Here is a 16,549-nt window from a genome sequence, read left to right as displayed (position 1 = left end):
ATATTAATAAAACAAATCCCTCAGTACATAGTTCAGAGAAACAAACTCCCAAATTAGCCCATGAGTCCAAAAGAATGAAGATACAATATGCTACTTATCTCATGACAGTTAAGCAATAAACTCAAAACCGAGTTCTCTGACAGGGCTAATTTGGGAATTTGTTGGATGACACACAGGTTCCAAGTTAAAATAGTTGTTTTTCTGAATCTTTTACTGAATTCCAATTTACATAAAATTGAAATTGTTTTCAGTTGGCTTCAGGGTTTTCTAGTTAATTGTTTTGCTAATATTGCCTCTCTTGTCGTCCCACTGTTACTCTTTTAAACTTTTTACTGTAGTATCCTATCACTGATTTGTTTTCTCCCTTTTTTATTGAAACAATATTTGCAATTTTTTATATACTTAAAAGCAATTTTATTCCCAGATGATAAAAAAAAATTGGAAGAAGAAAGTGATTCTTTAATCCCAGTCCATAAAAATCACACAATCTGCGGATTGGAGGATACTTTAAGAAATTATCTGGTCACATCTCTCACCTAAACAGAAACCCCTTCTACAATATCCATGATTCATCATTGTCTAATCTCTGCTTAAATAATTCTAGTGTGATGAGCTCCCTGCTTCATGATGCAGTCAAGTCATTCTATTGCTTGATTGCTTAATTATTATGAAGTTTTTCTTCTTTATAGGGAGTGAGAATTTGCCTTCTTTTGCTTTTGCCTTTTGGAGCAACTGAGAACAGCCCTTTTCTGTGAAAGCTTTTCAATGAAAGCTTTTCAATTCTGTATATATTTCTAAAACAAATCATTTGCACATCCGTTGGAGCCACTCTATGACCTGAGCCCTCGTAGAATGAATTTGGTGTAATAGGTACATAACCAGAGGCCCTTTTTGTAATTCAGTCTCATTTAAAATGTCCCCAAAGAGAGAGCATAATAGCTAAGTTGTGTTATTTTAAGAATGCTAGAAGCATTAAGAAAAGTTGACTTTTGTTTGCAAACCATAGGCTATGTGAATAATTATTATTATATGATTATTATTATTGAATAATTTTTAACCTGATTTAAGAAGTATTTCAAATTCAGATTAACCCCAACTCTCAGGAGGGCAATTTACCTGTGTGTTTTTTCTGTCTCCCATTTACACCATATTTTCTTTTATCATTGCAATGAGTATAAAAAGAATATTTGGTCAAACATAGACTCCTAAGAAATAGTGAGCTTTGGTGGTTCTATGTGTGCTTTTCACTTTCCATTCCCTTCTACAGTGTATGTGATGCCAGCTACTCTTTCATTCTCTTATGCTATGTTAATATAGTAATTGTGGAGGTAATGTGAATTACAGTAGTTACAATTTTTTTATATGCTTTCTCAGGGGACCTTAAATAGTATTGTCAGTCTCTAATTGAGTAAGACTCCCTAAAGTAGTAAATTTCTTAGTGGCTTGACATCCTAAGCAAATCTTTTTAGTCTCCATCTGCTGGTCAATGCTATAAATTCCAAATAAAGTAGCATTGTAATTTACTGTGAAATTTCATTAATTTTCATTGTTTGTAATTGAAAGGAGTGTTATTTGAGTGAAACAGAAGCACTTTTTTCATCTAAAAATATTTTAATGAGCTTTGAATTCACTTAATACTTCTATGCCTTTGCATTTTTCATTTATAAAATGAAAGGAATCCTTTGAAATATTTACAGATTAATAATAATGCTTATATAGAATTTACTTATGTCTTGACATGTATGTAAAATTACCATCATTATTGGCTAGAAGAACAGGTTCATTGAAGATTACTGAATTAATTAATTAGAACTGATTAAACAGAAGAGACCAGAGGCTAGAGGACTGGTCTAGTCCAAAACACTCAATCTCAAATCTTGCCTCTAATATATAGCTGTGTAAATGTGGGCACCACTAGAAGGTTGTTACTAATTAGAATTCTCTATATACTCCTGGTCCATGCTCCTCTTCCCTCATTCTATCCCCATGTCCCCCAAAAAGGAACCTATACAAAAATGATTGAGATGCTTAGTCCAGAAATTCCTTTTTTGTAAAATATCACCTTCTTTGCTTAGTTTTATATTGTACTGGTTAATTGTTATTATTCTGGGGTATAAGAACCCCATTTAGGTATAAGAACCTTAAAATCAAGAACACTCCCTGGGAATTTTTTGATTCCATAAAAAACGATTAGTCATGCTTCTGTTGTACTTTATACATATTATTCTTAGTTACCTTTTTTTTTCCACAAACATTAGTAACTGTAATTTTTACTTGCTACATTTTTCACTGTATATATAATTCTTTTCATTAAAGCAGAAATCTGATTTTGATTTTCAGTCAGAACTTGAGAAGCCAAGGAGCCGAAAGAAGACACCTGTTACAGATCCAGAAGAGAAGTTAGGTATGGATGACTTAACCAAACTGGTTCAGGAACAGAAACCAAAGGGGAGTCAGCGAGGGAGGAAAAGAGGCACAGCCATGTCCGATTCTGATGAACAGCAGTGGCCGGAAGAGAAGAGGCTCAAAGAAGATCTCTTAGAAAATGAGGATGAACAGAATAGCCCTCCCAAAAAGGGCAGAAGAGGGCGACCCCCTAAAGCTATTGGTGCTGGCACTCCAAAAGAAGAGCCAGCAATTAAAACATCTAAGAGAGGAGGCAGGAAGAAACCTGGCCCCCCAGCAGCAGAGGAGGAGGAAGAAGAAGAGAGGCAGAGTGAAAACATGGAACAGAAACAAAAGGGCAGACAACATAGAACATCCAGAAGAGCACAACAGAGGTGGGTATCTATAACTGTTGACTGCTTATATTTTAGTTATGATATCATAAATCATAATTTGATGCTATCAAAATTTGGGTCTTCCCCAAAGCAGAACAGAATCTTCTGAAAGTAGTGCAGTTGAATCCACACAGTCCACACCACAGAAAAGACGAGGAAGACCACCAAAAACGCCACCACCATCACAACCAAAAAAAAATGTGTAAGTTGTGAATGCAATAATATTAAATTGCAAACAGATTTCAAATAACTTTATAAAATTTCATGATAGTGTATCCAGTGCTATATTTAAGCCCACACATATTGATCAACCCTATTATCGTTGGCAAAATAGAATTTTGTCAGTCTTTAATTGGGTCATCAAGAGCCCAGTTAGCCCACTGGCACCACTTTAACATTTTAGCGAATTTGAAAACAAATCTTTATAAATTCACACCAAATTCTTCATTTACCAGTGGAGACACTGGTAACTATGTAAACTCTTCGTGAGAGGAATGGTCACAACACTTTGGACCTATCATTTTCTTTTTTCCTGCTGTTTTTCTTTGTACTCCCCTTTTCTCCTTTTTTTTTTAATGAACTCTTCCCATTTCAAGATTCATCTTTGTGAACATATTGAAAAAAAATACTCTTATTGAAAAATAGCATTCCTCTTTCTCATTTTCCTATAAATATTTTTCTAATGATTTATCTGGCTTGTATTTGTTTTCAAATCACAAATACATATATATGCAGGCACATATTTATCTGTACATAGAAAGTTTTATATAATAGTACTGTTGGATCAACTTTCAAAAATAAGTTTTAGTTCAGAATCATTGTTGTTAAAAAGTATAGTTTCCTCCACTTTTCTTTTTTTCTGAATAATATAAATGAGAGAGACCCAGAATAAAATTATTTAAGCATATTAGTTAGTGAAATTCATTAATATTTTTATGTATATGTAATATAAATGATATTTTAGGTAGTTGTATCAATACCTCAGTTTAAAGCATCTTTGCAGACATGCTGTTGCATACACGATTGGGTCAAACACCTATTTCTGCTAGATGCAAGGGAGGAGCAAAAGCCACAGATGGTCTTGTTGAGATTTACATGCTTCCCTCACTTCCCTTTTTGCCAGCAGCCCCTCTTCCAGTGGGGGGAAAGAAAGCCATACAGGTGGGTATACTTTTTAGTGATTTTATGTGAAAGCTTGAAGTATGGAAAACCAATAATTTCTAATTAAAGAATCTTTAATGTTAAAATTTTGTAGATTAATTCTCTTACATGGTAATCAAGTGAGGAATAATTAGTGAGAATCGGAACGTTATTAATTTTTAGAGGTCATGGAATCTGTTTCCTTTCTGATATTGAGTAGGGTTGATTACACATTATTCCAAACCAAGTGAATATCCTACTTTAAGAAATATTCATAGACTGCAATCTTGTAGTCAACTCTGGTAGACTTTTTATTTTGAATCTTCAGTGCTGAGTTCTAACTTAGATTTAATGTAAATTGCATGTCATCATTGGCAGTGTTGTTCATCTTTCTTTATTCACCTATATTTGAAAAAGCATTTGAAGTTAAAAAGTTATTTTTAGTTCACTGTTAATTAAGGATTATATGTTTTGATGCTCTTGGAGTACTTTACTTAGGACACAGAATACCAAGAAATTTGATTCCGTGCATTGTGGGAGTACCCCAACCTCTTCTGAGAGTTTGAATACTTGCTCTTGATCAAGTTAATGGCACCTGAAACAATGAAAAGATAGTAGTTCCCACTTTTCAATGCGCTTTTAAATTAATGCTGTGATACACACACACACACACACACACACACACACACACACACACAATTCAACTCTGCTTATTTGATATTTTCCACTGGTGACACCAAATATATTCAGACAGATGAACACAACTATCTGTATATATATTCACTTCTGTTTACCATGTTTCCCTTAAAATGCAGTTTCCAAAAACATTTTATCAAAAAACCTTGGGATCATTTGACCTTGTCAGTAATGATGAATAGGATCATTAAATTTAATTCAACAAACATTTACTGAGTATATGAAATATATAAGGCAATGAAGGAAATAAAGTTAAGATTCTGTCTCGGATCTTAGTAAACTTAAGAAAATTTACATATTTATAGTATTTTAATTGTTTCACTGGTTCCTTGAAGCATTCCTGTGAGATATGTGTATGGGATCATAGCATCATTGATTTATAGCTACAAATATTATACACCCTCATTTTATAGATGAGAATACTGAGGCTCAGAGCATTGAAGTGACTTGCTTATAGTCACAAAGTAGTGAAGCTTGTACTTCAACCAGGTCTTTGACTTCCGAAGTGCCGTGCTATTTCTGCCTCACCATTGTTGCTCCACGTAATTTTTGTTCTATATTAGACTTAAGTGTCCTTGAAGTGTGGGGTGACACAAAGTCACCAGCAACAGTTGAAAGAACAAATGTTATTTCAGTGGTTATAAATATATACATTTTAGTAGTATTTGGCACATTTTCTTATCTGAGACAGTCATTATTCTCCAGGATTAAAATACTGCAGTTTTGGATTCAGAATAATAGAAAAATGTATTCAGTCTCATTTAAAGAATCGCTGATAAAAATGAGCAATGAAAAGCCATTTAATATTTGAAAGTATTTTTTCTCTGTATACTGAGGTTTCATGATTATAGCTCAGTGAATTAATTTAATTTCTTATGTTTTTGTCTCTAGCCGCACTGGACGCTCCAAACAAGCCTCTAGTAAAGAAAATGAATCAAGTGAAGAGTTGGATGTTTTTCAGAGTAGCTCTCCTGTCAATGATGACATTCCACAAGAAGAAATAATGGAGGAAGAGGAAGTTTCTACAATCACTGTATGTATTATAATTTCACATGCCTCAGCTAGATTGGGATAAAGGGATTGAGGAACAAGAGTGATGAGAGTCTAGTCAAAGCAATCTTGCTTATACTTTAAGCTACCATTGGGTTTGGTTATTTAAATACTTTTAAGCATCTGTGATCTCTCTGTCATGGGAACTCCTTCTTTCAGTTCAGAATATACATCAGCCATACCTTAACAGATAGTCTTCTGCAGGGCTCTCTTCAGTGCCTTCATCTCTTATTTGTTGTATACTATCTGATTTGGTGAGCTTATCAGCTCCCATGAGTTTAATTATCATCTCTATGCAGATCATTTCCAGATCTATTTGTAACCCTCGTCTTCTTGAGTTACAGTCATGCATCTTGAAATAGGTGTCTTTTAAGCATCTTAAACTTAAACTTTCTAAAACAGAATTATTACCTTTCCCAAAAAAACTTTTCCTTTCAAATTTTCCTCAGCTTCAAACCATCATCCTAACAGTTATCTGGGGTCCCAGCCTCAATGTCATCCTTCATTCCTGTCACTCCTGTCATTCCACATATCCAGTCCATTGCCAAATCTGGTTTTTTTTCTACCTTCACAACATCTCTTGCATACATCCCTTTCTCCCCATGCAAATAGTCATGATTCTAGTTCAGGTCATTGTCTCCTCTCACCTAGATTATTTCAGCAACCTTCTAACTAGTCTCTGCCTCAAGTCCCTTCCAACACCAGTCCTTTCTCCGCTCAGCTGCAAAAGCAATTTGTGTAGATCTGAACATGTCATGTCCCTGCTTGGTGAGTTTCAACAACTTCCTGTCTCATCCAGGATCAAATATGAAATCCTCTGTTAGTATGTAAAGCTCTTCATAATTTGTCCCCTTCCTTTCTTTCTAGTCTTTTTATTCTTAACTTCCCTCAACCCACTCAGTGATCCAGCTGCAATGGCCTTCTTTCAGTTCCTTGCATATGGCACTACATGTCCTATAGCTGCCTTGTTGTTCCGAGTGCATGGAATGGTCTCTTTCCTCACCTCTGCCTGCTGACTTCCCTTACTTCCATCAAGACTTAGCTAAAGAACCACCTTTTGCAAGAGGCCTTTCCTGGTTCTGCTAGCTGCTATAACTTCCCCCTGAGATTACTTACCTTCTATCCCCTCTGTATATCCCTTGTATATATTTACTTATTTACCTGTTGTTTTCTCCCATTATAATGTATACTCCTTGAGGGCAGAGACTATAGTTAGCTTTTCTTTCTCTCTCCAGCACTTAGTGTAGTGCTTGGCACATAGTACTTTTCCTTTCTTGGTTACTTTAGACTGACTTCTAAAGGTTCTCCAGCCTCTCTAACTCTCTTTTAGCATCATGTTCTGAAATTTTGCTAGGAGTAAAGTCAAGCTTACTGGCTTACAGTTATTAGATTCAATTTGTGTTCCTTTTGTTTTTTTTTTAAACCAAGGCATTTGCTCTTAATAAGTCCTGAAGTTTCTTTCTTGTTCTCCATATTTAATTCATTATTGATAGCGGCTTGGTAACATCTTAACAAGTTTTTTAGGACCATATGCCATAATTCTTCTGGGTCAAGTAACCTAAACCTTTTAAATTTGGGTAAATATATTCATATGATCTTTATATTGACATTCAAGATATCTATTTATCTATGTATCCAGATAGATAGATATCTTACATGTCAATTCTCTTTTACACACTAAAAATTGTTCTCTCTCCTTGTTTCATATTCCCTTGACATCATTCCTCACTATTCTTTCCTTTCCTCCAATCTCTGGTGAAGAAGTGACACTTCTCACCAATTCCATCTCCCCCAACATGTGCCCTTAATTTCATCCCCTCACATATTCAGCAGATTTTCCCTGCTATTGTTTCTCTAATCTTTCCATATCTACTCTTCCTTTTCTACTGCCAATAAGCACTAACAAGTTTTCCCATCCGTAAAAACCTATCACTGATTTTTCCCATTCCCTTAGCTCTTATGCTTATAGCTCTTCCTCCTTTCTCAGCCAAATACCTAAAAAAAATCTACATTTGGTTGTTTTTACTTTTTTCCTCTTATTCTTCCAAACCCTCTAGAATCTGGCTTCCAGCTTAATTGCTTAACTGAAGTTGCTCTCTCTTGTTCTCTCCAGAGTTACCAATAATCTCTTAATTACCCAATGTAGTGGCCTTTTCTTACTCCTTATCCTTCAACTCCTGCAGCATTTGACCTGTTAGCCACCCTTTCTTCCTGGATTTTCTCTTCTGGCTTTTTGTGTTTCTGTTTCTCTTAGTTCCTTAGTTTCTCTTAGTTTCTTTAACTAACTGTCTGACCTTTTTCAGTCTCCTTGACTGGATCACTATCTATTTCATGTCTCCAACTGTAGTTGTAGTTTAAGGCTCTGTTCTAGTCCCTTTTCTCTTTTCTCTGTATTTAGTGACCTTCTCAGCTCCCATTTATGCTGTCTTTGGACTGGCATGCCTAGAATATGTTGCCTTCTCATCTTCCTCTCTTGGAATGCCTGCTTTGCTTCTAGACTCAGTTAAACTTTTACCTTCTGTATTAGGCCATGAGTGACTCCCCTGCCACGATTATCTTGTTTCTGTTTTATATGTATTTTATATAGACCTGTAGATGAATATGTTGTTTCTTATGTTGGACTATAAACTATTTTATAGCATAGATTTTCACTTTTGTATTTAGTACTTCACAAATGCTTGTTGTTTGATAACTGAAAAAATAGAAACAAAATAACAATTGAAAAACATTATCTTTTTTTGTCAGGTACTATTATTCAGTCCACTCAAAACAGCACTCCTTTCCCAACTTTGATCTTACTCTTTCCCCTACAGAGCTTTTAACAACCTTTTTGTTCCTAACTCCTTTTGAGCTAGAACACCCAAGACATTGTTATCCTCTGTTACTTACTCTTATTTCTATCTTCTCTACATGTATTTTAAGAATCTAAGTTAGTTTAGGTGCTCCTTGTGCATTTCTCTTAGTTTCTTCTGACAAGTCTTGTTTTTCTTCCCCAGCAGCATTTTCATTCCTCCCAGGCTGACTTCTCCTTTAGAAATTAGTCCAAGGAATCCTGTTTCTATTTCCTCTGAACCTTTTGAAATCTATTCCAAAAGAAGATTCTTGGATTTCCTCTCCTGTCACAAACTCTAATACGTGTTGGTCACTTCCACACAGTATTCTCATCATTTCTGTCCCAGCAGCTAGTTCCTTCCAGTTTATAAGAATCAGGCCCAGAGTAGAATTTCCCCATTAAAATATGAAAATATCGTTAGAGCAGTTGAAGAAATTATTAGCTACTCTCTTTGGTAGAGAGAGTGAGCTTTAGCAGATAACTCAGTAATTGAAGTCTTCTATCAATGTTACATCAGCATTTGTAGCAGGCTTATAATCTGTTCTCTGAACATTTTTCTTTCCTCTTTCTATTCAACTGATCCGTAGTATACTCCACTGACATTATTGCTTATGTTTCTTCTTCCTTTGATCTTTACCCAAAAGCTTGCACTGTACATCTTCCCTGGTGCTGTCTTCTACCCGGTGCAATAGATACTGCAGGGATCCTTTTTTGCAAGTAGTTGGAGTAAGGTCTTAATGCAGTTAGTCATAAGCAAGAAGTGTTTTGCTGTCTATTATAGAGACATAACAGTAATTATTGTCCTCAGAAATGAAGAACTTATGAGCAATTAACTGATTAGACTCCTGCACTGTTTATACTCCTGTGAGCATTTTTAATTTTTAAAAACTAATCTTTCTTCTAAACTCTAGTTTACATATTACCATTTACCTGTTGGATGTTTTCACCTGGGTGTACTATAGCCATCCTAAATTCAACATGTCCAAAACAGAAGTCATCCTCAAATCTATTCCTCCTCCAAATTTTCCTGTTTCTGTTTAAGACACCAGCATCCTTCCCAGTATCTCACAACAATCTTGCCATGAACATTGAGTCTTTCTCTTCTTCCCACATCCTATAGGCTGCCAAATCTTGTCAATTCTGATTTCATAACATCTTTCACATCTTTCTTCTCTCCACTCACACAGCCATCCCTACTGTTCAGGCCCCTCACCATCTCTCTCCTGGATTCTTGCAGTAGTCTCCCTTCTGATCCCTACTTCTCACCCTCCACTCCCTCCACCCTCCATCTCCCAGTCCATCATCCACAGAGGTCTCAAATTAATAGGCTAAAAGAACAGATCTCATCATATTACTCCCTATTGCCTGTAGGACAGGTGTTTTTTTTTTTTTTTTTTTAACCTTTTCTGTGTTATGGTCCTCTTTGGCAGTATGGTGAAGCCTATGGATCTCTTCTCAGAATGTTTTAATTTTTTTTTGTTAGTAATTGAAGGAAATGCTCAATTTTAGTTAGAGATTAATAAAAATAAAGATGTAATTTTTTCCCCATCCAAGTTCACAACATTCTTACCCACCCCTCCAAACCCCCACCCCCCACCCCCCCAGGAAATCTATCTCTAGACCTCTTGCCTGGTCTGTGGTCCCCAGGTTATGAACTTTTGCTCTAGGATAAAACAAGCGATCCTTACCTTGACTTTAAAAGCCCTGCATAATAATGTTACCCTCTATGTTACCATTTTTATATCATACAACTCACTTTTAGCTACTCCTTATTTTAGTTGAACTGAGCTGCTAGCTATTACCCCAACACAGCATTATATATCTCATTTCTGTGCCTTGATGCCAGAGGTTTACCCATGTCTGCAGTGCAATCAGTCGTCATCTCTGCTTAACAGAGTATCCAGATTCCTTCAAAGCACAGCTTGGGTCTTTTCTACTACAATAGACCTTTCCATGTGTCACGAATTATTAGTGTTCTCTCATTCTTGAACTTACTTTGTATTACTTTTTGTTTTCTTACCCATTCAGAGACACATTCTACCAGTAGAATTTAATGCAGATACTACATGGGGTTTTTTGAAGGGAAGGTCTTTGTAACCCAGGGTCTTGTACATCAGTAGGCCTCTAATTCTTCAAAATAAATAAATAAAAACCCTGTTGATTTGAATTGAAATTACTTTTTATGTCTTCCAAGACTGATTTTGTTGAATTTCATGCGAAAGAACCACACTTAGTTTATTTTCACATGGCATATATTTAGCCAGCACAGAGGTTTTTATCATCTACAGTGGAAGTATAAACCAATAAATGTGACTCTGAGTTAGTAAAATTAAAGAATCATACAATATTTTTAAAGTCCTAAATGTGCTCAGGGCTAACTTTAAATGGTCAGGCTAATGAAGAAAATACTTTTTTGGTATTTTTTTTGGTGAGGCAGTTGGGGTTAAGTGACTTGCCCAAGGTCACGCAGCTAGAATGTGTCAAGTGTTTGGTCTGAGGCCCGATTTGAACTCAGGTCCTCCTGACTTCAGGGCCAGTGCTCTATCCACTGCGCCACCTAGCTGCCCCCAATAAAGAAAGTAGTGCAAAAAGTAAAAGAATGAAATGGAATGGAAAAGCATTTATCAACTGTTTAAAACACTTGCTAAACTCTGGAATATAAACAGAAAAGCAGAAGGCCCTATTCAGGGAGACAACATAGAGAGGGAAATTTAATTTACAGGGTGGATAGAAAGGCCTAATAGTCTAGACTCTTGAGGGAGTAGTAAAAGGGCAGATGGTGAAACCCAGAGCTCTTTAAGATACAGAGCACCCATAGCTGTCCTCGAGCCAAGATCTTGGAGGTGCCTCACATCCGCTGGAAAGGGACATTATGTTGGGATCATAGGATGGGCACTGCCCTCTAACTTGTAGTGGTAGTAATCTGGGCTGCCATGGGTCAGACTGGGGCCGAAACAGGATTAAGCACGAAAGAATAAGGGGGTTTAAAATGTGACATTCGTAATGCCAGTTAATGGCTTAATTTTCAAAATGTGAACCTGTTTTAAAACTGCCAATAATTAATTTTAATAGGTACGACGGCGAACCTCTAAAAGAGAAAGACGATGAACCAACATAATTGTAAGCCTCCTAAGGGGAATTTTTGAGGAATTCATTTGTTGTCAAGTTTAAGGCTTAATTAAGCTGTTGATGCTCATCGGGAGTGTTGAAGAAAGGAAGACTGAACCTTGCTTTTATTGCTCCACGCATTTGCAGTTCCTCAGTAACAAGCTTTAGCCACACACATGTTGATACTGACTGGGTTTTTGTGAAAGTGTAATGTGCGTTGGCTATGTAGGCATGAACTAAAGAGAAACTTGTAAATATCTTTTTTTTTTTTTTATGTTTCTGATTTCTAAAGTGCTTGTATAGCTTTTATTTGCGGCTTTAAAAACTGACAGTATCCAACTGTTTATTGGATCTACAATTCACTATATGGATTTGAAAACAATTTGTTAGAATAGATCTTAAGCAGTGTCTGTCAGTGTTTGTATTTGTACTTGGCATTTTACTGTGAAAAAAAAAAATCAGTTTTGACAAATAGCGTCATTTTCATGCCACTATTTGTTGGAAAGTTGAATGGTCTTTTTCCTTTTGTGTATCTAATCTAGTGTTCATACTTCTGGGCACCTTTTACTCTTTAGAGGTGCTAAATTGCTCTGCCCTTACAGCTGAATGATGTCTAATAGGATGATGATACAACAGGTGCGAATTGTGAAATAGTACTTAAGTTGTTTGAATTTACACCTCAGTATTGGTGCCAGAATATTCTGGTCTTTTGTGGCATTGAACATTTGGGGGGGGGGGGAAGAGAGATTTAAAATATTTTAATTTTAAAGTGTGTGCTGTTAAATAATGTACTGAATTCCTTACCCATTTATCCCCTTTCAGTTTTTATTAATCTACTGTATCAATAAAATTCTGTAACTGAGTAAGTTTTTAATAGTCTAGTATGGTAATGTGTGTAGATATTTCCTCACGAACATTATGTTCACAAAATGAAAGTTATTATAATATGAAATCTGATATAAACATTAGTAAAATTACAGTTCTTGATACAATGTAAAGTTAATCAGAAAGAAAAAATTTTATTGATGCAGTGTGTCTTTATAAAGCTGTTCTTGAAAGCCAAGTGTTTTGTATTTTATAGTGAGTTGCATGTTTATGGGAAAAATGTGCTAAAAATGGGATGTAATCTTTTCTGGAAATTCATATCTAGCAGTAGTATATGATTGCCTCATAACAGAATTTTCCACCAAGAGTTTATTATTGTACTTCATTTTTTGTGAACCAAATTTTTTTTTTTTTTTTGTATCTGGAGCTTACATTTTTATTGACTTAGCAGCTATAGATTTTTTCAGTCTTACAAGGTCTGTTTGGAATTCCTTTGGGGCAAATAGGGGAACTACCATTACGCTACACTTAGAGTGGTTTAATTTTTTATTTACTGTAATCTGCAAAAACAGAAATGAATTACTCGACAGTATCCTTTATACAGTTTTATGAACTGTATCTTTGAACCAAAATGTATAGGTTAATACATTTATGTTTAGCTAGACTCATTTTATTATTTCAGATGCTGTTCTTTTGTTTCTTTGCAGTTGACATGAGAAAAAAATCAATATCTAACTTATTAAATTTTATCTCATTGAAAAATGAAGCATTTTTGTGTAACCTACCAATGTTTTTGTTATATTTCCAAGATAGGTTATAACAGATGGTGATGTAATAAAGAGGACATTTTTGTTAGAAAATGTCTTTTTACCATTTTCCAATGTATATATCATAAATGATTTGATTTTCTTGTAAATATTTCTTTATGCCAATGGAGCAGTCAAGCCTTCTTTTTTTTTAATGTAGGAAATTGTGTTTAACAACCTTTCTCAATATTTAGCTATTCTTCATTTTATACCCATGATGGCACCACTGATTATGGGGAGACTGCTGTATATTAGGGCAGCTAATGTTGAGCTAAAAGGTACATTGGTTGTGAAATTTTCATTAGCAAAATTCTTCAAAATGGGCTACTTCTGTTTGAGCAGTGCAAATGCAAGTTTTTCATCTATAAAATAAAGAATAAAAGTTAGCTTTATATTTTCTTCATTGACTTGATTGCACTGAAAATATTTATGGTGAATGTATCTTTGAGAGCATTTATAAAAAAAATAAGAAAAACAGCTTAAAACTGCTTGTGAATTATCAAAAGTTTATTTGCATGATCACAGTTAACTAAATTTCATCAAACATTAATTATGTACACCAGATCATAATGATGTTATAATGCAAATTCTGTCTATATTCAATGCTAGTTTGTCTGTTTCACTATCTGTTCATTTCTTGAGTCAGATTGTATAATATTCATTATTTGCTGGGCAAATAGTTCATTGATGATATGAAGTTCTCCTGATGTTCTGTCAGTCTCCATCTTAGGTGATTATCCTCACTGTCTTAAACATTTGTATTTCACGTGCTAACCTTTTTTAGGCTTGCCTATAAGTAGTAGAGCAAAAGTAACTACTACATACATTTCTAATAGCATATTTTTTCTTAATTTATAATGAAAATACATACTGTAGTACATTTTAAAGAAAAACATAATTGCACTCATAATTATGCTATTCTGAGAATATTATAGGTAGGCTAGCTTGTTGCAAACTGAAACACCATTGCATCTAATTTTCATTACAATTAATTGTCTGGGTGTGGTGTAAATTAGAAAAGTGGCAGTAAGACTTGTTCCAGGTAGTAAAGGATAAATTACATTCACTACCATGTTAGTATGATTTTTAAGATCTTTTTTTCCTTACTAAAAGAATATCAGATACCTAGGAAGTTTTTGAAATGGAGATTTTAAATTAAAATATAATAAATTACTTGTTTTGACTAAGAAGGAACAGGATATCTTCCATGTCATTTTATGAAACACTGAGTGACTAGGTAGATGTGAGATCAGTTTTCAAGCATAGATTTTGATCTTCATGTTTTAATACACCAACAGACATCCATTTTTTTCTGAATGGGAATATTGATGATTTTTATGTTTAGAGATTTATATTTACATAATGAAGAAAAGTTATATATCCAGTGGTGCTGGGTTTTTTTGCCCATATTTGCCATTTAGAGTCTTGACTGACAGGTGCCTACTGCCATTGAGAAGTTGTAAAGCCCAAGAGAATTAATCTGCTTTATGTTTTTTTGAAGTGACAAGTCTCTTACATAAGTAATATTGGAAACCAATAACTGCTGGTGGCAGCTTCTTGTAGGTTTTTCAGAGAATACATCCTATGTTCACTGCCTACAGTCTGAGCACCTGTTTTATCAGTGTTTTGTGTATTGAGGTGTGGGGTAGGTTGCAGCTCTTTCTATTTGTATTCTTGTTCTTTGTGTGTCTATAAATGCTTGGAGGAGGGAGACTTACTTTTTCCCCAAATAAAAAATTGGGTAATTCATAAATTCACCTGGCATTTCAGAATTTGAGAGTATACATTAATAAGAAATTTGTTTTGATTTACTAACAAACACCTTAAATTCCTGGTTAGGGAATAAGTTTTTCTTGTCAAATTCCAGGTTAACCCATTTAAACTGTGAAATTCCCCTGTTGCAAAAATACCCCTGCCTAAAGATAAAGGAATCTACTTATGCCTTTGGAATTTTTTTCAAGAGGACACAAATATTATTTAATCTTAACGTTATATTTTTAGAGTCAGCATGTCCCCAAGCCAACAATCTTTTGTCTGGTAAATCAAGAATAAGTATAAAGGGGAAAATGAAGTCCTTCCTTTCAGAAAACTTTACATCAGTAGAAAATTTTAGAGGTCCATAAGAAATATGAATAGTTAGAATAGTGAAATTTGGTAAGAAGGGTTCTGAGAAACATTAGGGTAATTGGAAAGTACTCATTAATTAACTTTAGATCAACATATTAAAAAAAAACAAACAAACAAACTGGAGCTGCTTCTGGATCTTCTACCGAAATCCAAATTATCTTTTCTGCTCAAATAAATATGAAAAGCAGATAGAAGTATAAGGCAGAAAGCTTAAGCAATTCAAAGTAATAATGAAGTGCATTAACTCTAACCTCCTTAAGGCTAAACTAACTTTACCTCCTAGATAACAGGTTTCATTGTACTTATTGTTAACCAAGGTCTTAAACAGTCTTTCTCTCTGAGTTATGTCCTTCTAGATCTGTTTCAAAGTTCTCAGATTACTTTTGAAGATTTTTTTTTTCCTTAATCAGAAGGCTTCAGACAGAGGTTTTGAGAATAGAGCCTTAGGATTTCTGAATTTCGGCCTCCCCCTCTCCCCATCTTACTCCTTACTCCATCAGTCCAGCTTTTCACGTAATGGTTCACTGCAGTGCAGGTGTAATTCAAACAGTGGCTGTTGCTGAAGATTCTGCTAATAACTCACCAGGAGGTATTATCTAATGTTTTATGAATCCTTCTCTACTTGTTTAACTCTCAGAAGTGAGTTATGAAAATCAATAATACATTTATACATTTGATCAAAATAGTCTAATTACTGTCACAATAATAACTGGTGTGTAAAGTTTTCATTTAGTTTTAATCGTGGGCTATATCTCTATTTTTAAAAACATTTAGATAAGATACCTCTATAAACCTCAGACTTCTTTGCAGTGGACCTTTCCAAATACTTGACTGAAAAAATTGTGCATATCTGTCATGATCTTCCTCTTCTTCTCAACCCTGCACTCCGAATTTCCTCATTTTGTCCTTTTCCCTAGTCTCAGAATAGGGGACCCTTTTTGCAAATGCTAGTTTCTCTACTTGTATTCTTGATACCACGAGCTTGCCCCTGTGGTCACCTTTCTATTCCTAATTTTCATTCTTTCCTGAATGTCTCCTTTCTACTTAGCAATGTTCCCAGATCTCCTGCGTTCTTTAAAAACAAAAACATAAACAAAAAAACCTTCTCTTTAGCCTTCAAAAGGCAGTTCATGAAATGAAAATAGAGTTCTGGAGAGAGACTGGGGCAGGATTGAGAGAGCTGA

General features: G+C 34.9%; 1 protein-coding gene across 2 annotated transcripts in view; it reads left to right on the top strand.

Annotated features, from left to right (window-relative positions):
• Positions 1-13,630, top strand: part of PDS5B (PDS5 cohesin associated factor B) — a 153,517-nt gene extending 139,887 nt beyond the window's left edge. The window contains exons 32-35 of one of the 2 annotated variants that reach the window (XM_027835113.1): positions 2,341-2,780; positions 2,875-2,982; positions 5,508-5,649; positions 11,572-13,630. In XM_027835113.1, the coding sequence (XP_027690914.1) occupies positions 2,341-2,780; positions 2,875-2,982; positions 5,508-5,649; positions 11,572-11,607 (726 nt within the window). In that variant the 3' untranslated portion in view covers positions 11,608-13,630. The remainder of the gene's footprint in view (positions 1-2,340; positions 2,781-2,874; positions 2,983-5,507; positions 5,650-11,571) is intronic. The other variant, XM_027835114.1, reaches the window with a different exon arrangement.
• The last annotated feature ends 2,919 nt before the right edge of the window (positions 13,631-16,549 follow it).

This window comes from Vombatus ursinus, unplaced genomic scaffold (genome assembly GCF_900497805.2).
Source record: "Vombatus ursinus unplaced genomic scaffold, bare-nosed wombat genome assembly UNPS02014813.1, whole genome shotgun sequence".
Taxonomy (NCBI): domain Eukaryota; kingdom Metazoa; phylum Chordata; class Mammalia; order Diprotodontia; family Vombatidae; genus Vombatus; species Vombatus ursinus.
Note: the sequence above shows the minus strand (reverse complement) of the source record. Positions and strands in the feature narration are given on the sequence as shown.